At 53.3% G+C, this 23,189-nt stretch overlaps 7 protein-coding genes across 7 annotated transcripts; 5 read left to right on the top strand and 2 right to left on the bottom strand.

Annotated features, from left to right (window-relative positions):
* Positions 1–604: 604 nt before the first annotated feature.
* KVR01_007618 (uncharacterized protein) lies at positions 605–2,219 on the top strand (the record flags this gene model as incomplete). The annotated part of the gene is made up of 5 exons (XM_044789867.1): positions 605–628; positions 706–991; positions 1,123–1,176; positions 1,342–1,406; positions 1,758–2,219. The coding sequence occupies 5 exons, from the start codon at positions 605–607 to the stop codon at positions 2,217–2,219; spliced, it is 891 nt and encodes a 296-aa protein (XP_044643871.1).
* Positions 2,220–3,702: 1,483 nt separating this feature from the next.
* On the top strand, positions 3,703–4,470 carry KVR01_007575 (uncharacterized protein; the record flags this gene model as incomplete). Its single annotated transcript, XM_044786190.1, has 2 exons — positions 3,703–4,152; positions 4,237–4,470. The coding sequence occupies 2 exons, from the start codon at positions 3,703–3,705 to the stop codon at positions 4,468–4,470; spliced, it is 684 nt and encodes a 227-aa protein (XP_044643828.1).
* A 1,289-nt stretch (positions 4,471–5,759) lies between these two features.
* KVR01_007234 (uncharacterized protein) lies at positions 5,760–7,036 on the top strand. Its single transcript, XM_044788084.1, has 2 exons — positions 5,760–6,347; positions 6,427–7,036. Exons 1-2 carry the CDS (start codon positions 5,980–5,982, stop codon positions 6,896–6,898), a joined length of 840 nt encoding a protein of 279 aa, XP_044643487.1. The 5' UTR covers positions 5,760–5,979; the 3' UTR covers positions 6,899–7,036.
* Positions 7,037–7,923: 887 nt separating this feature from the next.
* Positions 7,924–9,272, top strand: KVR01_007431 (uncharacterized protein; the record flags this gene model as incomplete). Its single annotated transcript, XM_044782784.1, has 2 exons — positions 7,924–8,491; positions 8,545–9,272. 2 exons carry the CDS (start codon positions 7,924–7,926, stop codon positions 9,270–9,272), a joined length of 1,296 nt encoding a protein of 431 aa, XP_044643684.1.
* Positions 9,273–12,295: 3,023 nt separating this feature from the next.
* Positions 12,296–13,550, bottom strand: KVR01_007353 (uncharacterized protein). Its single transcript, XM_044782445.1, has one exon. The coding sequence runs from the start codon at positions 13,186–13,188 to the stop codon at positions 12,544–12,546; it is 645 nt and encodes a 214-aa protein (XP_044643606.1). The 5' UTR covers positions 13,189–13,550; the 3' UTR covers positions 12,296–12,543.
* Positions 13,551–15,789: 2,239 nt separating this feature from the next.
* KVR01_007115 (uncharacterized protein) lies at positions 15,790–17,147 on the top strand. Its single transcript, XM_044790979.1, has 3 exons — positions 15,790–16,134; positions 16,189–16,298; positions 16,378–17,147. Exons 1-3 carry the CDS (start codon positions 15,940–15,942, stop codon positions 16,790–16,792), a joined length of 720 nt encoding a protein of 239 aa, XP_044643368.1. The 5' UTR covers positions 15,790–15,939; the 3' UTR covers positions 16,793–17,147.
* A 1,678-nt stretch (positions 17,148–18,825) lies between these two features.
* On the bottom strand, positions 18,826–22,718 carry KVR01_007330 (uncharacterized protein; the record flags this gene model as incomplete). Its single annotated transcript, XM_044783969.1, has 10 exons — positions 18,826–18,832; positions 20,647–20,850; positions 20,890–21,235; positions 21,306–21,368; positions 21,443–21,703; positions 21,777–21,981; positions 22,070–22,100; positions 22,157–22,323; positions 22,393–22,453; positions 22,525–22,718. The coding sequence occupies 10 exons, from the start codon at positions 22,716–22,718 to the stop codon at positions 18,826–18,828; spliced, it is 1,539 nt and encodes a 512-aa protein (XP_044643583.1).
* Between the last annotated feature and the right edge of the window lie 471 nt (positions 22,719–23,189).

Genomic DNA, 23,189 nt, shown 5'->3' with positions numbered 1-23,189 from the left:
TGGTTAGGCTCTGATCAGGTCAGCATCTTGGGGGCTCTGGCTCGGCGCCGGGCTAATAATGTGAATGGGTAACAGAGCACGGAGTATGTACGGAGTACGGATTTCTAGTCCGGGTGCGGTGAAACGTCATCTTGTCAGCCAGGAATATCCCCGCACTCCGCCTATCAGCTCGGTCAAGAAGCTCAAATCACGCAACGAAAATACAGAAGCTCGTAGCGCGGTGGTTGGGCATCACGCAGTTCCGAGGACCCAACGTCGATATCGGAACAGTGTCCGTCTTCGCGAGGCGCCGAATACTCTGTGTCTGGTCTGCAGAGGTGAATTCTAAACACGGCTGAACCCGTGACATTATCGTTCGGAGTGCTTGGCATGTCGCCCGACTCAAACTTCCAGGAGAGCCCAAAACTTTCCCAAGTACGGATTTAGATCATCCGTTCGCGTGGTTTGAGAATTTCCCTCAAATTTCAGGGCTGCAACTTTACTCTTTGCTTCTGTATCACCACACCTGACCAGACCACGTTCAACACTCTATGAAGATTCCTGCGATGTCCCCAGCGCAATGCCGGTGCTGGTGCCGGATAAGGTCAATATGAATTACGCAAATATGATCGAGGAGGCAAGCCTCAAAGTGAGTCGCCGAGTAGGATGAAGGAAGTGCAAAGCTGGGCGCTTTGTGGGCATCTCCGAAGTCGCTGACCATACTAGAAAACCTTCATCGTAGCAACGCTTGTCTCCACGCTTGTTGGAACTTTTGCAGCCTCACACAACCTTTACGAACGGTTGACTGGAGGGCAGAAGAAGAAAGATGAAGGCCAGGACAGCGAGATCAAGAAGCTGAAGGAACAGATCGAGCAGATGAAATCCGGCGGGAAGAATGACCAGAAAAAGCCAGACGAGCTCGAGAGAAATCTCACTACCTCCGGGCCTTTGATCAAACAAGAATATGAGGTCGGTTATGACAGACTCGGCCGGCGGTTTGCAGTCGGCGATAGTAAGTGACAGCGCTGATCTCTCATGCGGCAGCGAACCCAATCTGCGGTGTGGGATGAAACACTGCCATCTCAATGCAACGGAGACAGGATGAACCTCGCACTGCACATGTTCTGGCTAACGACTTGACAGTGATTACGGAGAATGAGCTGCAAAAGCAGATTATCCTGCTCCAACAAACCGTTAGTAAGTGACATGCAGGTGATATGCTCCGACTTGCGATGTGCCATGAGCCTCCTCGTGGGGGGATCTAAACAAGGCCTCCTGGGTCCACCAAATGGCCATTCCTAGCTCTGCACGTACCATCACTTGATTCGAACGATAGCGTGACAGCTGTTGACCAGTTCTCAGTTGGCGTCCTCGAGGATGCACTTTATAGCGGACGACAGATCGACCGCGCCGGCGTGGACAAGCTGGTCTACGCCTCCAGAGCAGCAAGAAATGGGTCCCTGGATGCATTGCAGGGCCAGTACCAGAGACTGCTGCAGTCCGCACCACCCCCACGGGTCCCCGCGATCACAGAAGCCGAAGTGATCGAGCTCAGCTCCCGCGGGTCCTCGCCGCGGCGGCCCCCTCCAACGAGAGCTCTCTTGCCCCCGCCGCGATCAAGATCGCAGGCGCCGCCGCCACCCGCACGGTCATCCTCGAGTATGAGAAATACAAAAGACTTCTTCTGCCGGTACAGCGCAGACCTACAACGCTCGCCCGGGATGCCGCTATCCCGCTCCTTCGACCCAGGCCGGGAGAGCCGGTGTCCGGCGTGCAAGCACCGGATACCGGTCGACTCGGACGACATGTGGGACGTCGACTTCCACATCAGAGGCAAGCTGCCGCCAGCGCCCGCACCGCCGCGTGCGCCGAGCCCCGGGCCGCCGAGGTCATCGAGACCGCCGCCCGAGAAAAAGAGGGAAGAGCCGCCGGCGCCAGCTGCGGCGGCAGGGAATGGGGATACGGCGGTGTCCCGCGGCCGCAGCAGGACGGGCAAGGAGGTGGTGGCGGTGACGGAGCGGTCGGGCAAGAAGCTGACGATCCGGATCCCTGCGAGGTTTGTGGTCAAGTGCCACACGCCGCTGGGCGAGTACGCATGTGCGCTGTGCGCGAGGCCGCGAGGGGACTCTGCGCCGGTGGTTGTCTTGTGCGAGACGCCTGAGGACTTGGTGGATCATATAGCGACGGAGCACAAGACGAGTGATATTGAGAAGGACACCGACATCATAGCGGATTCATGAGCGTCGATTGGAGCCTGCCGTTTCTCGATTATGACGGTAGCGTAACGGGTGATGTTTGGTTTCAAGACTGTGACTATAACTCATCAAAAGGGTGTAGTACATTATTAGAAATGTCAAGAGGCAATTTCAGACCAAGAGCAGCCTTCAACACAACCCCTAAAAAAGCAAGTGATCGGATGTGATCAAAGGTGAAACAAAACAAAGACAGCTGGCAGAAATTAGCACGAACAAGATGTGTTAACATGTGATGCGCATGCTCTGGCGGCCAGAACAGAGTGAGCAAAAATGACAAAAGAGGATGTTGAAACATCCTTGAGATATTATGACCTGTGCAGGGGTCGAACCTGCAATCTCCTGATGTCGAATTCCCGTGATGATCACGAGTCGTAGTCAGACGCCTTGCCATTGGGCCAACAGGCCTTGTTGGAAACCCTGCGCTCCCATGGACATCATCTCCATTCTCACGCAGTTGCCGGTGGGTCTGGCCGGAATCCCGGACGGGTTGGTGTGGAGACCTGAGCATCAGAAATTTCACGGCCCTGTCCTTGCGGGCGATGATGTAAGGAGAGGACCGACCGAAATGCCCGGAAGTGCTATCCGAGATTGCCGTGGACAGTGAGTCGTTGTTGTATGATAGTGCTTCATCGGACATTGATTGTCATGCGGCAAAGATTGGGGGACACGGTGGGATATCTGATAGTGGGATAACCTACTAAGTAGCCTGGTTCACCAGCACTTCGGAGAAGCAGCTCACTGTTGACTCGGGCGGTCTAGGTGACGTTGATCCTTCATTTGACACACAATCTTTCTATACACTTGCACTTCCTATATGGTACGCAGTACGCAGGACTGGGTCTTTTGCCCTCTTATTCTTGGAATGGCGCACGAGGACGGGCATGCCACCGACAACACGTGCATCAAATGCCAAGGCCATGTCCGGCACTGCTGCATTCGGCACTGGGAGAAATTGGCTCCTTGAATCTCAAAAGGGATGACTGGAGACTTTCTATGTCCCGAGGTCCGTCCCCCAGCCCACACTTAACTTGAATTGCATCGGAAGCTCTTTTCAGGGTATGATACTGTGGCCTGGTAATGACTACTTATCGACTAGGCGCAAAGGCTCATGGGCGTCAAGTAGATTAAAACGGAGCATGACGGCCCGGCCTTGGTGGAGCGGCCTCGATTTTCCGTCCAGTCGGCAAGTGTAGATCTCTTGTACAAGGCTTTCCATTTTCGGATTGATCAGATCACATCCACCTTGGGCTTCCAAGTGACTTGGATGAGCCTTGGGCCTTCCCGTGGAGCCGGTAGTATAGAATTATCGAGATTGTAGGAAACATGTCGTATATAAGACAAGACGCGGAACTTTTATATGGGTAGATTCGCCTTGGCTGATCAAGTCATCACAATCAAGATACTTTTCAGTGACTGATCACGGCAACTGACAAAACAACCAATACCCTGACAGTCGAGTCGCGTCAAGATGTATCTTCCAGTCGTTCTCGTCTCCACGCTGGCTGCAGCAGCCACTGCACACCAGAATATCCACCAGTTCTGGGTCAACGGCGTCTCCCCAGGCTACGAGGTCGGAATCCGCAAGGCTCCGAGTAACAGCCCAGTCACAGATGTGAACAGCAACGACATCACATGCAATGTCGGCGGCAACACGGTCCCCTCGGGCGTGACCACCATCGCCGCCAAGGCCGGCGACACCATCAAGGTCCAGTGGGACTCGTCCACGCACCCTGGCCCCATCACGCACATGCTGTTCGGCCCCGTCGCCGATGCCTCGCAGGCCACCGGGGTGGGCTCGTGGGTCAAGGTTGATGAGCAGGACTATGTTAACGGCAAGTGGGCGAACGAGATCATGATGGCGGTGAACATGACGCATGAGTTCAAGCTGCCCGCCAAGCTTGCGAGTGGCGATTACCTGGTATGCATTCCCCCAGGAGCTCGCCCGAAATGCCTGGTCGCTAGTCCTAAGAGAAAGCAAACTGACTGACTGGTGGTTGTACAGCTCCGCAGCGAAATGCTCGCACTCCACGCCGCGCAGACACAAGGCGGCGCTCAGTTCTACATCGGATGCATGCAGCTCCGCGTCACTGGAAACTCGGCGACCTGCAGCCCTAAGATCACACTGCCTGGCGCTTACAAGGCTACCGACAGCAACATCTACATTCCCAACTTCTACAACGGCTTCGATCCTACAACATACAAGGCACCGGGAGGCGCGGTGGCGACATGCTCATAAACTTTGGGGCCGGTCGAGGCCTATGCATGGCTGAAAACAGACAAGCGGTTTCACAATCAATTATAGTGCTTCATTTGTACATAAGACAAGTTCCATAGTCAAGTACTATGCAACTGTATATATCCTTTAGAAACTTGTCAGAATCATATCATGCAGCAGCTCATGGACAATACCGGCTCATCCGCGGCTCCTAGGCTGAACTGCCCATGGGCGCTCGTGTATGGCAGAAAGGTACTCCGTCATTGTGCAACAACCCTTTGCTGGTGTAGTAGAGCCTGAGTGTATCATTGACTGTTTTTCGCTATCCCATAAACCTTCAACGATGCAGTCAAAGAGGATTCGGCCCGGGGCTCCTTTAGAATCGCAACAGAGGCTTTCAGATGTTCCATGGAGCAACCTAGCGTAGCAAACTTTACCCTAGCCTGGCTTCGAGATCGTTACCAATTAGAGGTTTTGCAGTGGGAAAATTAACCCTCTCAACCTCATATCGCTACCCTAATCCACGGCAATTCTAGGAGATTGTAGGAGTGGTGACTGATGAGCCCACCGTGTCTTCTCCAACTCGAACAGCTCTCCTCGGCGGAGGAAGCGTCAGCAGCAAGGCCTCACGAGTATCGACTTTGAATTCTGAGGGGCTCGGTACGGAGGAGAGTGGAGGCCGACGTGGCTGCTTTTGCTGTTCCGTTCCCCTGCCATAACCAGGATCACAGCGTGGAAGGCATGTAATTTCAGACAACGGGACGCGTGCCGGGCCGAGGGGCGGAGCATGGGTTAGGCGTGCTCCTTGGTGTCACGGCTTTGAGCATAGAATCAGATATGCGAACGCCATGGCCGCAGCCGACTCCGCAACCAATTATCAACGTGTAGATAAATCGTCGAAGAGAACCCAGAATCCCATCGCCCTGCCAGAGTCTAGAGCCTTCCCGGAGGCACAGTCCGGCTGCAAGCGATCGAGAGACCCCACTGCCCATTAGCTCCCGCTATCTCTGCAGGATCTGGCCGATGTAGCCCTGACAAGGGTGGCCAGTGGTGCATCGATACCACCACGGCAGTCTTTACAGTAGCACGGGTGCTAAAAACAGCTCTGTTAAACAGCTGCCTGGAACAGAGGCTTCTTACTCAGCCGCCTCCCGGACCAACCAGAGCGCCTCGAAGGTTCAGAGGGGGTTGTCCACTGTCTTGATCCAGAGTTTCGCGTCTAATCCTTGGGCGCGAGCTGAAAGCGCTAGCCGGGGGGCTGCAGATTATGCCTATGTCTCGAAAGCCACCTATTTCACTATATTCCTTCATCGGGACCAAGGTTTGAGAGGTCTGGTTATAGGATGCGCAAGGATGTCGGGCTGCATTACTAGTCGATGGAAAGAGATAAGGGTAGAGGCGACCCCATAGGAGTAGTAGTTTCAATATCTTCGCGTGGTTTCCTTCGTCGGCCCAGCTCCGAGCCCTCATCCAGAAGGGGAACACCAGCGTTTTCTCAAGCAGTGCTCACCAAGCAAAGCGAAGCTCAAGATGGACTCACAATACCAGCAGCCCCAAGGGCAATATTACCCAACACAACAGGGCATCGAAAAGGGTCACAACATGGGAGTGCCGCCTCAGAACATGGGATACAACCCCAACCAACAGCAATTTGCATACAGCAATGGGCACAACCCCGCTGGTTATAGCCACCACGTGGCCCCGGGCGCAGTGTATACGCAGCCCGCACACACATCCACAGCTCCGGCATCGTCCGGGACGAGACGAAGCTCGTGCTTCGCCCTGATGGCCGCGCTCCTCCTCCTCATCGCCGCGGTCATCGGGCTGAGCGCCGGCCTCGGCGTGAGCCAAAGGAATCTGCGCAACGCAAAAGCCGACCTCGCAAGGGCAACAGAATCGTGAGTGCAGACACCGATCTCAGCCAGACCGTCAGAACTCATGTCGAGAATGCATGAAACATTAACATCGCAAAACCAGGCCAGCAGCAGCAACAACAGTATACGTGACAGCCCGGCCATCCGCGACGGCCACGTCAACATCATCCTCGGCCTCGGCCTCGGCGACGGCGGACACGTCCAACATCACCTGCCCGGGGTCCAACAACACGCTGTACACGGCCGACACGGACTCGAAGCGGTTCCAGCAGTACTGCGGCATCGACTTCTCGGGCGACCAGGCCGTCGACGTGGGGAGCGTCAAGGTGACGAGCATGGACGCGTGCATGGACGCCTGCGCCTCGCAGTCCAACTGCACCGGCGCCGGGTGGGGCTACCTCGAGGGGGACAACGGCACCGAGCACAGCTGCTGGATGAAGGCGAACCTGACGGAGCCCCACAACGCCACTGCCGAGTGGGCGTTTGCTATACTGCTCACCAACGGGTCGGACTCCACGACGCGGGAGGCTAGGAAGCGCGGCGTGTTGTCTAGCTGGTGGTTCTGGTCGGTGTGAGCCTTGCGCGTGGTGGACCAGGAGCTGGGAGTTAAAAATTGGCTGCTGCGTGCTCATGTTGTAATTATTCGTTGCATTCAGTATGGAACAAGCAGCCAGATATAGCTCCATGACAACAGTAGCTTCATTTACCACCGGTATCATCTCCAACCTCTAGGGCATTCTCTTTTCCAGGGCCACCCATTGGTATTGGAAAAGGTCATCAGCTGAGTTCCATCCCTTCTCCGTACACTTGCGTACATTCCAGCCCAGCCTCGTCAAACCTTCGCTAAGTGCGACCTGGCACCTGTCGTTCTCGTCGGACTTTAAGCGGTGGGTGACACGTACACTCATCCGCAAGCTGTGGTAAAACGACCACGTAGCTAGCTATGGCAATGAGGTTTCTGTTGACGCGAGCTGCCCTTGCCAGACCGACACGATCGAAGCAGTAATCATAATCACCATCCTCTTGTGGTCTTTTGAAAGGTTTTATTCTGAATTCAAGGTGCTCACATATTTTGACCCGAAGCTCGATTGAAAGGGGTTCCCCGAGCGTTTCCTCCACGCTGGGCGATGCTGGTCGATTTAGAAGGTTGAAAGTGAGTGAATGACAAGATTTCTCGCGGCCTACGAGTGTCTATAAAGGCTCGGAAGAACACTTTCATCGCGGACGATTGTGTCGCAGGTATTGACTTGGAAGAAGGTGGGGTTGTCCTGAGTGTTGGCTCAACTCAACACTGCCACCCACGGTGAATGTCAACCGGATGACTCACCCGACAGCCCAGCCACCAACGAGGCCCCATTATATGTGAATCGTGGATCCAGTGAATGTAGATACAGGCCCATCACAGTGTCTTCTGGGTGGAGATGGCGTCGCCCACCTTTGAGGCATTGGACTACATCTTTTGCTCTGTCTGAGTGAGTAGACTTACTCTTTGACAACACCCGGATACACCTAAGAAGTCATCCACTTTCTCGATTCCCGTAACAGCAAATGCTTTCTGGCCTTGTTCAATCTCGAGAAGCAACATATCAGGCTGGTTGCGATGGACTCTGAAGCGTGCACGGCATCGTCAGTCGACGCGAGATCACCAACCTCGCCCCCGTTTAAGAATCAGCTAGATCATGGCGAATTCGTGGACTCTGAAGACGAAGGCGAGGTCGAGTTCGCTTCCGAGGATCAAGGGCTTTACGCAAGCGGCCACTTCTATCCTATCTGCATCGGTGAGACCCTGCACAATGGACGTTATCGTATCGACCACAAGCTCGGCCGCGGCGGCTTCTCTGTTGTCTGGCTGGCGCGGGACTTGAGGGAGCACAAGAATGTAGCTCTCAAGGTGCTCAGCTCATCAGACGCTGCTGCCCAGGAGCATCAAATACACAGAAAACTTCTGGATCGTGCTCAGGATCACTCCCGCCTTGTCCTCTGCCAGGACTTTTTCATGCTTCAGGGATCCAAGGGTGAGCATCATGTGCTCGTACTCCCATTACGCGGCCCGAACTTGAGTTCGTACCTTATGAAGAGCAAAAGACCCATTGCTGTCTATATGTCGGCAGCGAAAGATCTTTTACAAGCCGTCATCAGTCTCCATAGTGCTGGTTTTGTGCATAGAGGTATGTTTGAGCGCATCCATGGATACCAGCTGAAGTCTATTACATGTTCATAGACAATGATGGACGAGCGTTGACACAAAGAACACTCGCAGACATTATACTTGCCAACACTGTTTGGGATATTGATCCCGAGTTCCATAACCTCACGGTTGATGACCAATATAAGCTTCTAGGCCGCCCGAGGAAGGCAAGGATGTGGGTAGAAACCAGCAAGCCTGGCGAGCTCGTCGAGCCAGCTACCTTTCCGGCCAGTCTCGTCGGTTCCCACGCCCATCTGTGCGATTTCGGCATCCTCGTCGATTCAGGCACCGCGGTACCTGTCAAACTCCAGTCACCGCCTGAGTTCTGCGCGCCTGAACTTTTCCACGGTTTCGAACCGAGCTTTTCCAGCGACATATGGAGCTACATGGTCGTATTTATGTACCTCTACTCGGGAGGCTTCCACCCGCTGTTCCCTGGGCTCTATCCCGCCCACAAAATGCAAAGCATCATCGAGCGCCTGGGCCCGCTTCCTGCGCATTGGAAGGGCCGGTGGGACGCTCCTGAATACGGACAGCCCATCGAAGGCTCATGGTACGACCAGGATCGAGAGATGCAGCCGACGAATACATTTAGCGCCTTCCTTGATCAACATCGACCGGACATCAGCGCAGTTGAGAAGGCTTGTGCCCTATCGCTCATCGCGAAGGTTTTCTGTCATCTTCCAGAGGATCGTCTAACTGCCTCACAATTGGCGGATGACCCGGATTTCAAGAGACTGATGCAGTTTTACGAAGTTTGAGAGCCTATCTTGTAAACATTCATCCAAGACTCCGTAGGAAATGCGCTAGCCTGGAGTTCTCAAGTAGTAATTTACCGAGTCCCTTCAAACAAAACTTGGAACTATTGAAGAGTGTCTATGACAATAAACAAAAGGTCGAAAGCTCTCTTTGCTCACACTTGATGGGACTCGCCTGGGCTGGCATATGAGGCTGAGACACGAAGATTGGCAGTGGCACCACACGGAGGCTTCGTAATGGAGCATTTACTTGAACGAATTTTCATTTAGAACTTGCCTGTGTTACTTCAATGCTCCCTGGCTAAAGAAAATATCTAAATATGATGTTGTGTTAATCCATGCAGACATTTTTCTTCTCTGCCGAGTCGTGCAGAAAAAAGTGAACAACCATAACATTGATCGCCCTCCACTTAGACAGCACGTAGGGTCAAAGCACCGGTCAAGATTCATGACCGGGATCCAGATGCCAACGACAGCCTGAGACTTGGCTGACGAATCGAAGCAGTTTGGGTTCATAAACATGCAGCTACCCTGCAGTTGGCACAGCCACCTGCAGTGTGACACTTTGAGTTGGTCGGGCAGCAACATTGAACTGATACCCCGCAACAGATCTTATTGAAGAAATCCCATTCACGAAATAATCTTGATCCGTACACCAAAACAGTAACGACATCTTTTCGAGCAAAATACAACCTCAGGTGTGAACATGGACTCTTTGAGTGACTCCTTGAAGAATTTGGACCTCGACAGCCAACACAATGAACTCCATTCAGTGTTAAAGACACTCCAAACGATGTGTGAAGGGGTCTCAACCCAGATGAAATCGGTTCAGTTGCTGGTGTCTGGAGAAGAGGCTCGCCTGCAGGACCATGACACCACTCAAGCGCTGATGGATCTTAAAAGGGTTCTTCACCAATTTCGAAGCCTGGAGCTACAACTTAATGAGACTCGTGCAGCGTGTACAAGACTCTTCGAAAACTGGGTTGTTTCCAAGATCCTGTTCACTGGAAGAGCTAATGCGCTTTGCCAAAAGCTTATCAGACATTTCGAGGAAAAGATCAAAGAGATTTCCTGTGAGGTCATCTTGGACACTGATATCGAACCGGACAAGATGTTCCTTCGAGTCATTGAGAAATGCTTTCACGAAACGAATCGCGGAGGAAAGCTGGACGGTGAAAACTATTTTGCCCCGCGGGAAGCAGCGGCCCTTGAATGGCCATACGACCCGGACTACGAAAGCAAACAGTACTACGATCACATTGTTCGACTTGAAATTGACGAAGACTACGCTGAGTCACATAGAAGGAAGTTTATTCGCAAGTGCCACGAAACCGAGATGACAAAGAGATCCTGGCCAAGATACTGGACCGACATCTTGCATGACGATCCATCTGGTCCGACTCTGTTCAATCCACAGCGTGACACCTGGGCTCTGGAGATGCCTCATAGCTCTGAAAGAGGCTATTTCATCTTGGAAGACACACCGCGTTACCTCTTTCGAGTAATGGATAGTAAGAGCTCGGGCCTGAACAGCAGGATGACCATCGCCTCGGAAGCTAGCAAGAAGGGACATGCAAATTCACGAGTCGATATCTCGAGTTTGAATGGAAGGGAGGCCGCGCAGTTGTTGTTTCAGCATTTGGACAAGCCATGTCACTACGCGAAGACTTCCGACAACTTTGTTTCGTGGACCTCCTCGCTTCTCTTTGCCATTCAATATGCCATTTGGCGCCAGCATACATACAATATCGGTCCAAACTCTATATACATCTGCGCTGTCGACACGAAAAAGTTTCCCCGTGGGCAATTCGCCCGGGACATACCGCTAATTCAAGCCTACACTGACTTTGCTGGCCATGACGCAAAGAGGCTGTTCAACCTCCGTACCGATCGGCAGGAATTCTACAATGGCGAGTACCTGTCTCAAGGGTCTCTCGAAATCTCTGGGCGAGGTCGTGTCGTTCCATTCCAGTCACTCATCGATTCTGGTTTGTACCAGCTGTATCCCGATTTTGCTGAAGAAGACGGCTTCAACAGCTGGACCAAACGTGTGGGGGAACTCCGTCAGCGTTGGAGCGTCGAAGATCATTTGTCTTACGAGGAATTCCGGCTGGCGACTCGGGTAGTGAAGGGTTCCTTCGGGGCTCTCGGTGCTACGGAGATAACAATGATGCTTGTCTGTTTCAAAGCTCGCAAGTTGACAGCTAGGGCCTCGAAGCGTACGTTGGTTGCTTGCTTTCGGTTCCACAGTCCTGCGGCTGACAAAAATGACAGGAGCGGCTTTAACTAACATACCGAGATGGGGGAGGGCCCCTGATGAAGTTCGTCGGTATTTGGAGGTCATTTACATTGGTCAAGATGCATTTGAATACTGTTGAAGGATTTGAGCACCATCAAGAGGACAGACCCACGAGGCAAGTAGAAGGATAACAAAGTGGCCGGGATGTCTGCGTCTGGATCAGGGGCAATGCCTTGGTGTGTCCCCGCCAGGGTTCAGGGCACTGGAGGGAATTCAAGAAACCAATCTGTTGGGGCAGGATGATTGCGTCTGTTGGTTGCGCGTGTTGGTGTCCCAAACAGCATGATATCCGTCATGAGCCCAGAGAGTCGCAGATGGACCAACCGAATCGATGGACCGGGTATTCCCGCCTTGGAATTTTGCCCGGAACATGTGTTGAAACTCCCATCAAAGGACTCGTCGGACCTCGGGACCGAGAACATGGAGAGAATCGAGCTGCATGATTGCTTCGATGGAGAGTCTGGCAAAGCTTCGGCCCTGGATATTGGTGGGACGGACATGGCCGATACCTGAAAAAGGCTTGAAGAATTCCTGTCAGGCAGGGAGGCGATGGCGAGGGTCAACTACTCAATAATTACTCGGGATGAGTGGGTCGGGAACTATCTTCCAGTATACAGCAAAGCCCCTTCATCAGTAGTCTGTGAGCCGAGCACAGTTTGAATATGAGCCAACTTCACATGGCGTAGTTATGATGGAGTAAGTTTCGCCCCTGGGACGACCAACGTGATCTGCCAGATAGTTTCATAATTAGGGTATCTTGTTTGTCCTATGATAACCATCATGGTTAAGCAGTCGAGCATCGTCTTCAGACCTCTCATCCTCGCTGCCAGCAGATTCCTCTGCGTCCTCTTTGTCGTCGCCTTCATCAGGGCGGTCTCCTCTCATCGGAGGCTTCGCATAAATGACAGTGGTGAAAAAAGACAAATCGCATCCGTCCCATAACGCCGAACTCCCCGAGCGGTCCCGATAAGTGTTTTAATTCGAATAGCATGATGTGTAGCCTGAGCTTACGCTGTCCCTCCGAAAGCTCCGGTCAGACCCAGCAGCAGGCAACACAGGACAACCGACGGCGGACCTGGGTGCATCGCCCTGGTGGCATGCGCAAGTCTCGAGCTCATGACGTAGTGTCTCGGACCTCATGAAGAGCGAGGAAAAGTCCAGGGACGGACCGCGGCTGGCGGTGGTGGTGGTGCTACTGCGCCTGCTGCTGCTCGCGCTGAAGCCGCCGGGGAACACTGGCACTGCGCTGCCCTGCAGCCTTGGCGAGAGCGGCGACGGCATGGGCGAGGCAGGGCTCTTGGGGCAGCTGCACTTGCTGTTGGCCGCGCGCAGGCTGTCGGGCTTGAATCCTTCGGCAGGGGCAGGGTCGAAGACTGGCTGGCCCGGTAGCCTGGAGCGCAGGTTGCAGGGGGTCGCCCTCGGGTCCGGGCTGGCCTGCGGTCGACCAGGATCGCTGCTGCTGCTGCTGCTGGAGGGGGGCTTTGGGGAAATCCGGAGCGGTGCTGGCACGGCGCACCGGTGGGAGAAGATGGGTTCGTTGGCCATTCTGTGATGGCCTCCGTGGTCGTCTTGTTCGAAGGAACGAACCGACGACGATCTCGAATGTGACGCTGCCCACATGTTCTTCGAATAATAAGATAAGCCTTTGGGTGAGTTCGTCGTTGAGAAATGCCGGGGCTAATGTTTGATATATCTTGAGGCGTGCAGATGCTGACCACGGATTCCGCTGGGTGCGCCTGTGCTGACGGCGGATGGCGAGGAATAGAGTGTGGCTGACCGTCAGCTTCGAAAAGACAGCATGAGAGGTGCGGTTGCAGTCAAGCCCCAGAGATGGGAGAGGGGGGGAGGGCGCAGTTATGTTGAACGTCAATATTGAGGGCAAGCTGAGTTTTCAGCTGCCCAAATGCATCTCGTGCTACGTGCGCAGGTGTTGGCGCGGCCGGACGGACAATGAGGATGGTTCGGGAGCTGAGGAATCTTCGGGAGCCTAAATTAAACTCGGTGTCCGCAGGTCAACAAGCGCGTGGGATGCGAAAGGTGCGTTGGCCCCAAAAGCCCGGCCCCCTGCTGTGCTGTGAACTATTGAGCCAACCGCCCGCCCTCCAAACTGCGCCGCAAGCCTCCGAGATCCTCCAGGTGGTTGGCCCGTTGCAACGCGAGCGCCCATGGCCGACTATTTTTACGCTTCCTACCACTTTGACGTGCCTCTTCCGCCTGGGCCCGAAATGGCCGAGACCAGAACACCGCATCCATGGCGGGCGAGACTGGCCTTTTGCTGCACTCCGTGGCCAGAATTCCGGCAACACCTCCAAAAAAGATTCTTGAAAGTATCCGTGGGCGTGTTCGGCAATAAAGGCATCGCCTCGAGGGTGAAAGTGAGACAAAATGGCGTCCATGGACAAGAAGGTGTGTACTATTTTTTCGGCCTGATGATTGCCGGATTCAAGCCATACTTACAACAGACTGATCAGGAAAACGATACTTTTTGCAAAACTAATCGAGACCATGTCGTCAACGATATTGTGCTCCTGAGCACACTCTTGACCCACAATTATCGGGCGATGTCATCATGCACATTCGTGTATCCCGATTGAGCCGCGTTATTTTTTTTATGCGTGGATACGTACTCGCTCTACATCGTGGCTGCTCACAACGTCGGGTCTTGCGCCGAACACATCCCCAGGTCTGCATGTTAAACTTTGGAAGGCGAGACGGTCTGGTCACACTGGGCTTATTGTTATGGGCATCACCGCTCCCGGCCTTCGGGTGTGGACACGCATACTCTCTTGCCCCCGCTATCACACGGACAAATCCTAGCATGTCTCAAATTCTTGCATATCTTCGATTGTCTTGCAGGAAAACCACAAGAGATCTGTCGTTATGGATGAAGACCACACAAAAATGGATTGAGATTGAGCAGGTGTAATGGGATATTGGATCTCCTTTCATATGTCCTGTGTGCGCTTTTTGACTGCATACAGCCATCACACTAGCCTGGTGTGCAAAGATCCCTTGCGGTATAATACGTAGGTGATGATCTCGCTGTGCCTCTTCGACCCTTGCTGACTACTGTAACGTTCCCTTCCTGCCCAGGTGGCTTATCCTCCTCAACTTGAGTTCTACATCTTATACAGTGTAGCTTTATTATATCTTCCGTCGTTATAAGTTGAACATTTCAGGGACCACAGACTGTCTTCATACTTGTGTATCCCCCACTGAAAGGTCTCAACGCGGGTGAAAAAATGCAGTATTCCGATGCCCCTTCTAGAGGAACCAGCACCAGACCGTGTCCATTTTTCCTCCACTCGCAGCACAATTCATGTCCACATTCGCCATGATCAGAAGCTATCACACAAAACAAGCGTATGGAGTAGTGGAATCGAGTTGCCGAAAAGTCTCGCTACAAGCGGCGCAGACCGTTCAGGAGGAGTACATATTTATATAGTGGGTCTTCGATAATAGAACTGACCGCGAGATCAACTGATGGACTGATGATCCAGCCTTTGCAAGCTTGGGGGCGATTTGATGGTCATGTCTGGAAACCGAGTTCCAGGGAAGAGTGTGTATACGGTTTCTCTGCTGTGCACACGGGTGGTGCGCAATGTTGAGACCTATGCGCCATGTTGTGTGGGCAATCATCCTCTTCGCAGGGGTGGTGGTAGTTTTGTTTCCAATCCCCGCTAGGTCTTGGGCGTGCACTATGTATGAAGGCACCATGTATATCTTCGGATGCATCCGAAATAGAAGCGAAACCAGATACATATTAAACGAACGTACCTATGTGGTAATATGTGGCATTTGATGTCTGGCACAACCTCTACCGAATGGCAGTCAAGCACCGGAAACCTGAGGCATGGTCGCCAGTGGGCCAGCCTTTGTTATCCCCTACAACTAATCAAGTAGTCAACGATTAATTCCGTGCAGATCAGTAACAGCTGCTGAGCCGGCCTCCGTTTGGCATGGTCAAACTTTGACGTCGTGAGAGCTCAAATCCAGTCGCGCTCAGAACTTGGAAGCAGGAACCTTTATCTGACATATGCCACGTGATGAACTCTTGAGCCGCGATGGGTGCCTAATAAAGTGGACCGATATGGCTCCCTGTTGCCCGGGTGGCCAATTTCAAAGTGCATAGGGCTAAGCCATAATGGACTGACAAAATCCTTCGTGATTGGCGCCAAGGACCAGACTCGGTCGAACGGTGGACATGAGGAATTCAACGATGAGCTTTTGAGCTTCCCAGTTCTCTCTTGATTGTGCGACTCTTCCAACAATCGACTGCCCTTTTCCTCAAGCAACTGACGTCTACAACTCGGGCAGATAGCTAACAGAGTATCACTCAGCCTCGTACCTAACAGACTACGAACACCCATCATGGAACTCAAATCATTTTGGCTGGCCGCCGGTCTGACGCTCGGCACGATGGCCCAGACCACGTCGGTCATGGAATTGTTTCTTGACAGCAACGAGGACCGCGGCGTTATCTTCGCCGGATCCGTGGTTTCCGCCGCACCAGAGGCTACTACGTACCTCGTCAGGCCAGTGCGTGACGCCGACTGCACCGACGAGGTAAGAAGGTTCCGAGCTTGAAGTTTCGTCCCAGATCTGACTGACACCGGATAGCTGTGGGATCTTGGAGAGTGCGCGAGCCCTGGAGAAAACTCAATAATAACCAGACATTACGTCAACGGCCCATCAACCTTTGCGCGCCTCTACACCATTCCTGAATTCACGTAAGTACTTCTTGTGTGAGCTTTCCGCCGGCACGATGTCCTCCGAGCAGACCAGACTCAAAGCTAACTTACCCACAAGCACTTGGGATACCCATTGTAACATTACCAGTGGGTGGTACCTCTGTGACATGACACTTTCTGAAGATACAGGCACGATCAAGGTTGTTGAGTCGACTCGGAGTCTCAATGAACAAGAGTTGATCGGTGCTATGCGCCAGGTGACGATCACGGCCGGCCTGGAGAAGATACAGGCTGTGGTCACACCCACCTCCTCCGCATCAGCTCAGACGTCTGCGTCTGCGTCATCGGGTCCGTCGGAGACAGCTCCGTCTGCAACATCGCGTTCGTCAGAGGCGAGTAATTCTGCGACTGGGACGGGTTCCTTCGTCTCGGCAGCCACGTCATCGACAGAGAACAATGCTGAGGCCGCGGCGTTTCGGAATATTTCGCTTGCCGCGTTTTGTGGACTGATTGCATTGGTTATGGGGCGGTGAAGAGTGGGGGTGCTGTTCCACGATTATATGTCACTGAAGAAAAGTCGACGAGTCGTTTCATGCGTGCAGAGTCAGTCATCTGAGTTTAAGTAACGCTTGCTTGTTGGCTATTAAAGGCTCTACTCGGCTGTCCGCTCCGCAGCCATGGGATATACATTTTCCTAGATGGACCGCCTACAAGAGACTACCCTCGTATATCATAATTTTCATAGGGTCATCCCTTATGGAAGTGGAATGGGAGAACTAAGCTGGGGCAGGACGATAATGATACAACTTTGTGTGAGATGCTAGCTCAAGAATAAAGATAGGCCACAGCTTCTATATCCATCAAATAGAGCTCATCAAGTCTTTGCTAGTCTGCTTCTTTATGATCTCTATATCCCAGAACTGATGACCGCTGAGATTTGCCTCGAAAGGGCCCATCCCACTAGTCACACAAAAGACTACTACACATCTTCAAATCTCGGATCCTCTTGGTGTCGGCCGACATACGATGCCGATGAGAAGCTTGATACTCAGTCGTGTCCGCATCCCAACACACTCGCACAGCCAGCTCGCCTGCCGTGACCGTGATGCCCCCCCCCCCGGGGTCCAGTGTCAACGCCAGCGTCATCTCCTCGCCACTTCAGCCGCTCACGCCGTCAGCACAAAATGGCGTAGTGACCCGCCCGTCAGGTGCCGAGGGCCTTCCGCCTGATGCAGGTGTGCGCCTCCACTCCGACCCGCACCAGATCCGGCGTCTTAATATGCGTCGGGCGCCGCGTGAACTCGGGTACGAACGTGGATGTCGTCCGATGAGGAGAGGTCCGGCTGAAACTCCTCTGCCGTATCGTCCTGGCCCGCACGAGGGGTTCTGCAAGGTTAGGTACCTGAGGATATTGAGATCCTGGGTAGCCCGCAGGACCTTCGGCGTCCACAGGTGGTGAGCACTCTGTTTCGTGTCGCGGGTGTGCATCGTGCCAGCGGGTTCTGGGTGGTGGGGCAAGCTGCTGGGTCTGGGGCTCGACAGACAGATTGCCCAGTCCGGTAGTGCTGTTCTAAAATTTCTTCTGCAATGTGTACATTTTGAAGTGGTTGCGATGTAAATATAATTCACTCCATTCTATGACAGTCAATTGAATATGTTGTGGGTGCGTCGGGGGCCACAATACAGGAAAGTAAACAGTGTCGGTACGAACCAAATTGCGGGATCGTCTACCGTGCGTTGTTGGGTACGGCAAACTGTTCTGATTCGGATTTAGGTAAGCGAAGAACCCACCGATGCGCCGCTTGTTGGCGGATCCCGGGAGGAGGCGAGGCGGGAGGAGATGGAGACACCTCTTGATGCTGCTCATTAGCTGGCGACATAAAATTGGCCGAGGTCAGACGAACTGAGCTCGCTTGTTCCGGTAGGAGAAATTTCCAGTCTGGAGGGCTGGATGCCAGACCTGCAAAAATCCCAATTACAACGATACACACACGCATCTTTCAGAAAAATTATGGGCATTTCAGTGGCGCAACGCTCCGTCCCCGGTCCGATTCGACCTGGCCTTTCCAAGGCTCCATCCAAGATTGCCATGTTCAGGTGGACAACACTAGACCTGTGTCGTTGACTGCACAGACTGGAGTCGCGACTCACGAGGAAACGCATGTTGTTTGATCCGGCTGTACTGTGTATTGTGAACAAAATTCTGCCCGGTATGGCTTTTCTCTCTCTCTCTCTCCTAGCGCTCACAGCGCTATATTCGCCTGTGGCGTTGTGCCGTCATGGGTGGAGCTTGGGACTGGCTGAGCCGCGGCAAGATCTCGCCACAGGAGGACCCATCTCACTTGCAGGTACCGAAATGCGGTACCGAGATCCTGGGCCACTCATTCTTCTTCGACTTATAAAATCCACTCACGGACGTCTGCGGCTCAAGTGTTGTCCCATTTTACCCAACGGCTACTAAAGCCCACAACACATGGGGCCTGTGATCGAACCCCCAGGTGCCCGAGATATCTATCATCTCGGAACCATGCCGGTACAACGAGGCACTAACAGACTTTGCCTTGCATCATTCGCTACCTGAACCCCGATTTGGTATAGCAACGCATCGCGTAGTTAGCGGCATTGCGTGGGCTAGAGGCATCCTGCGCCCCACAATCGAATCAGAAGATGGCCCGAATAGCCCCAGTGACGAGGATCAGGACAATATGCCTCAGATGGGGTCGTTTGGAAATGGATGTAAAAGGGATGTCCCCGGTTTTCTACTGCAGGTTTCAAGAGCGGGTGGACTATGGCGATTTGCCCCTGGGTGGAGTAAGAAGAGTCTTCCAACCTCGGACTGTGTATAGTTATGTACCGCATCTCGTTAAATCTTCGGCAAGGACTATAAAGTTGTTGGGACTATAAAAGAAGCCGAAGCCCACGGTGCTTGGAGAAGTAGAATGTACATAGAAATTTCCAGATATTGCCATCGGGAAGTCAGAACGCCTGGAGGCCCCTCGTCCAACATGCTGGTCAACTCCTTCGTCGCCACCACGGCGATGCTCTCCGGCTGGACCGCAGCAGTGGCCGTGAAACCATGCACCCGCCTCACGGAGAGCATCCAAACAATCTACCAGTTCCCGGAAAACACGTACGTCGAGAACCTGGCCGTCCGTACCAACGGCCAGATCCTCCTCGACGTCTTCACCTCGCCACAGCTCTGGCTGGTCGACCCGCACGTGCCGGGCGAGGCCGTCCTCGTCCATGAGTTCCCAGAGGCCCTTGGCATCACCGGCATCGCCGAATATGAGGACGACGTGTTCGCCGTCCTCGCCGGGAACTTCTCCTTCGCGACGGGCGAGTGCACCAAGGGCTCGTGGTCCATCTGGAGCGTCGACATGGGCGGCGCCGTCATCAACTCCGCCTCCCTCGACGTCAGCCCGCCCAGGGTCACCAAGCTCGCGGACGTGCCGGCCGCAACCTGCCTGAACGGCATCGACGTGCTGTCCGGCGGGGCCAACAAGTTCCTCATGACCGGAGACATCCGCACGGGCGAGATCTACGCCGTGAATATCGACACGGGAGCTTCCGCCGTGACAATCGACAACAGTGTGGCCCAGACGGCCCCCGCTGTCACGTACGGCTTCGGCAGCGCCGCGACCGACGGGCTGCGGGTGCGGGATTCGGAGCTGTACTTCTCCAATGTTGGGCAGGGCACACTCGTGAAGATCCCCTTGAACCCCGAGGACGGCACGCCCGCCGGCGAGGCAGTGACAATCGCGCAGAGCCTTTCCTCGCAGGACCAGTGGGACGACTTCGCCATCGACTGCGACGGGAACGTCTTCATAACCACGGGAGGGTCGAACACCATCCAGAGGATCACTCCTGGGGGAGACGTCGCCATCGTGGCTGGGGACCTGAACTCGACCGCCATCGCAGAGCCCGCTTCTGCCAGGTTCGGGAGAAGGTCGGGCGACTCGAATGTTTTGTATGTGACTACCGCTGGCGGCATGGTGGCGCCCGTCAACGGCGATACCGTGGTCGGCGCACAGGTTTTGGCAATCAGGACAAATGCCACCAGCATCTGCTAAACGGGTACTGCTAAGGGATGCACATTGTATATTCTCCCATATTCATGTATATAGCATAGACATGGCCTTGTGTTCAAGCTCTTGTCTCTAAAGACGCAACCTTTGATCACGGCTTTGACCCGATATTGGCAATCTGCCAGGTCGAAGAGTCGTCTGCTTCGACTTCCTCGTCCAGATCCAACGTGTTCATCTTGAAGTATTGACCAATGCCTAGAGCTCGCCCCCGGCACGTAACCAACAGCTTGAAGACAACCTCATCGCACGCCTCTACAAGTCGGACCAATCTCCTGACAACCGTGTCCACTTTGCGATTCAACACATCTGTCTCGTACAAGGCGGCCTCGTCGAGGATGCACAAGATGACTGTTCCCGACGGCAGCTGCTTCACAAGTTTGAAGAAGGCGGTGCACATCAGTTTAAGGTTGAGCTTCCCGAGAACATCACAATCGCCATGTCCCAAAAAGGAGAGGTCGATCGCGACAGACCGGCTCACCATGTGACTGACGAGCTGGCCTGTAAGACTGGCCATCATGAACTCTGCAGGGGACCAGTCTGAATACACCTTGCCGTAGGGGCTGTGTTCGGCGCAAAAGTATCTCAGGGTAAGGCCTTGGGTGGTCTCGTTGTGCTCGGATATCTGGGCAAGCCTGGCTGCCACAAGGCTGAGAGGTGAGACCCCTTCTGCATTGGAGATATCTTCGTTTCCGTTAATAAGCAGGGTACCGGATGAAGCGCTTTTCGTCAGGAATGCCTTGAATATAGGATTCCTGATGAGAGCTGCCGCTCTAGCCTTCCCGGCCTCCTCCAAGGCCGCTCCGAGGTGGAGACACGTCATGGTGTCTCTAAGAACGATGTCGGGGTCGTAGCTCAATACTTCTAGCAAGTCTTTCGCCCGTTCCAAATCGCCTTGGGAAAGTTAAATATTAGTCATATTGGATGAAACCTCGAGCAATGGTGACGAGAAGCCCCCACTTACGCTTGTGTTCATATTCTGAAAGCCTCTTATCCTTAGCGACTTGCGGATGTTTGGCCGCGCAGCCTGAATTGGCCTATGTTAGCTTGTGTTTACTCCTTAGCATCGAGGTGGATTGAGCTTGCCCGGCTGCTCTAAACTGTGACGAAACTGAATTTCGAGCTCGCGAATGAGTTGATAGTATATATTCGAAGTAGCGAGGATCCGGTCCGCTTTCTCGTTCAAATCGTCCAAAGTAGCCTGCTGTAGATGAAATGCTTCATTCAAATTGACGTTGCGTTCCTGCATACAGATCTGGGCTTCGTTCTTGACTCGCTTCGCTTTTAATCTGATATCATTGCAGCTCTCGATCAGATCGCTCTTGTATGATTGCTGCTTTAGTATGGGTTGATATACCTTGCCTATGAATGATATTGATTCGTGAGTACTCAGACGAGCGTTGAACTATTGCTGGGAGTGCAACCTGGGACTTACTCCAAGAGCTGTCCGCGAAAAACTGCATAATGTGCTTCAGAGCCGTGAGAATGGACAGATAGAGCTCGAATGTTTTTCTCTCAAGACGCTGGTCTCGATATATGCCGTATATCTCGATGTACCGTTTGGCATCATCCATGACCTCTGGTATCTCTGATAGTGTTTCGAGGATGATAGTCTCTACCTTGGTGAAGGCGCCAACAGCCTAGATAAAGTCAGCTATTTTTCCGCACAGGCCACCTTGTTCAGTGGATTCTGCCTTAGAACAAGTGTGTGTGTTAAATTAAGCGCACCCCAATTGCAAGTGTAAAAATACCACATATGCTAGGTAACGAATTAGCCTTGTTCCTCGTTCAGTTGCGCATATAGTGCCTGCATACCTCGAGCCATAGTCACCTTCCGGTAGCAAGTCCAGCCAGGCTTTCAACGCGTCTGAATTCTTTCCAATCTTTTCCAAATACACCACCGATTTAGATGCTTTCTTTGGGTTCGTGGACCATCTAACTGACAGTGAATGGACTTCTCCCATTACTTGATCCCATGTGCACTGTTTCAAGTTCACACTTGTTGACTGGGAGTGGTTGCTAGGACTCTTTCTGTCCATTTTCGTGCGGACCTCTGCCATCAAAACAAATAATTGAGTGATCTCCTCGTCAGCTTCCTTCCACATCTCAATACTGGGTGGGGAATACATGTCAGTCTTGCTTTCTTGATACGCGGTCAAGCCTGTCACATAAAATGACCTCACCTGATCTGATGCTGCCTCCTGGATTCTTTCTCGGAATCAAAGCGTTCGAGGCGTTCAATGTGCACAGATGCGGGGTCACTTTGGGTAGTACGCATAGGGCCGTCCATCTCCGTGAATACTGCTGCATTGGTGGAAGGGGCACGAGGACGGCACATGAGGTATTCATTTCGTTCGAGTTGTTGTTGCACATCCATTTTTCTTGGCCGTAGGTGCTCATGAGCAAGAACGAATGTGGGCGAGAAAAACCACGAGGTCTTGATGTAGACTGTGATGTGCGCCCTTTCGTGACGGCCAGTGGCCTGGGCCCATCAACTGGTGGATTTAGGTGCATTTCCTGTCATGCTGATCATGTTACCCAGGGTCGCGCGAGGTTGCGCCATGTTTGCTACCCCAGGGTAGGCATACAGGGACTATGTAAAGGCGAGGCTTACATTTACCGGCATATTTGCAGACAATCCTGGGTCCACCACCAATAGACTGGCATCGTCATACCACAACTCCGGGAATACGCGCTTGTGTCTGGGCACACAAGTGTGCCCTGCCCGGCAATTGGGGGCGATCAGGTGAGCACTATGCGGCTCTAGAAGATCTTCCTGATTCTTTTGACTGATTGAGTCTTTTCCTCCATACACATTGTGGCATGATCCAAGACGGCGTCCCGGTAT

Source organism: Diaporthe batatas (genome assembly GCF_019321695.1).
Source record: "Diaporthe batatas strain CRI 302-4 chromosome Unknown Contig00008, whole genome shotgun sequence".
NCBI classification, from domain to species: Eukaryota; Fungi; Ascomycota; class Sordariomycetes; order Diaporthales; family Diaporthaceae; genus Diaporthe; species Diaporthe batatas.
This window is presented reverse-complemented; position numbering and strand designations above follow the sequence as displayed.

Coding starts and splice junctions, on each gene's coding strand:
- KVR01_007115 (XM_044790979.1), top strand. CDS start 15,940: ATGGAACTCAAATCATTTTGGCTGGCCGCCGGTCTGACGCTCGGCACG. Junction 16,135..16,188: donor ACGCCGACTGCACCGACGAG/GTAAGAAGGTTC, acceptor GACACCGGATAG/CTGTGGGATCTTGGAGAGTG. Junction 16,299..16,377: donor TACACCATTCCTGAATTCAC/GTAAGTACTTCT, acceptor CTTACCCACAAG/CACTTGGGATACCCATTGTA.
- KVR01_007234 (XM_044788084.1), top strand. CDS start 5,980: ATGGACTCACAATACCAGCAGCCCCAAGGGCAATATTACCCAACACAA. Junction 6,348..6,426: donor CTCGCAAGGGCAACAGAATC/GTGAGTGCAGAC, acceptor TCGCAAAACCAG/GCCAGCAGCAGCAACAACAG.
- KVR01_007353 (XM_044782445.1), bottom strand. CDS start 13,188: ATGTGGGCAGCGTCACATTCGAGATCGTCGTCGGTTCGTTCCTTCGAA.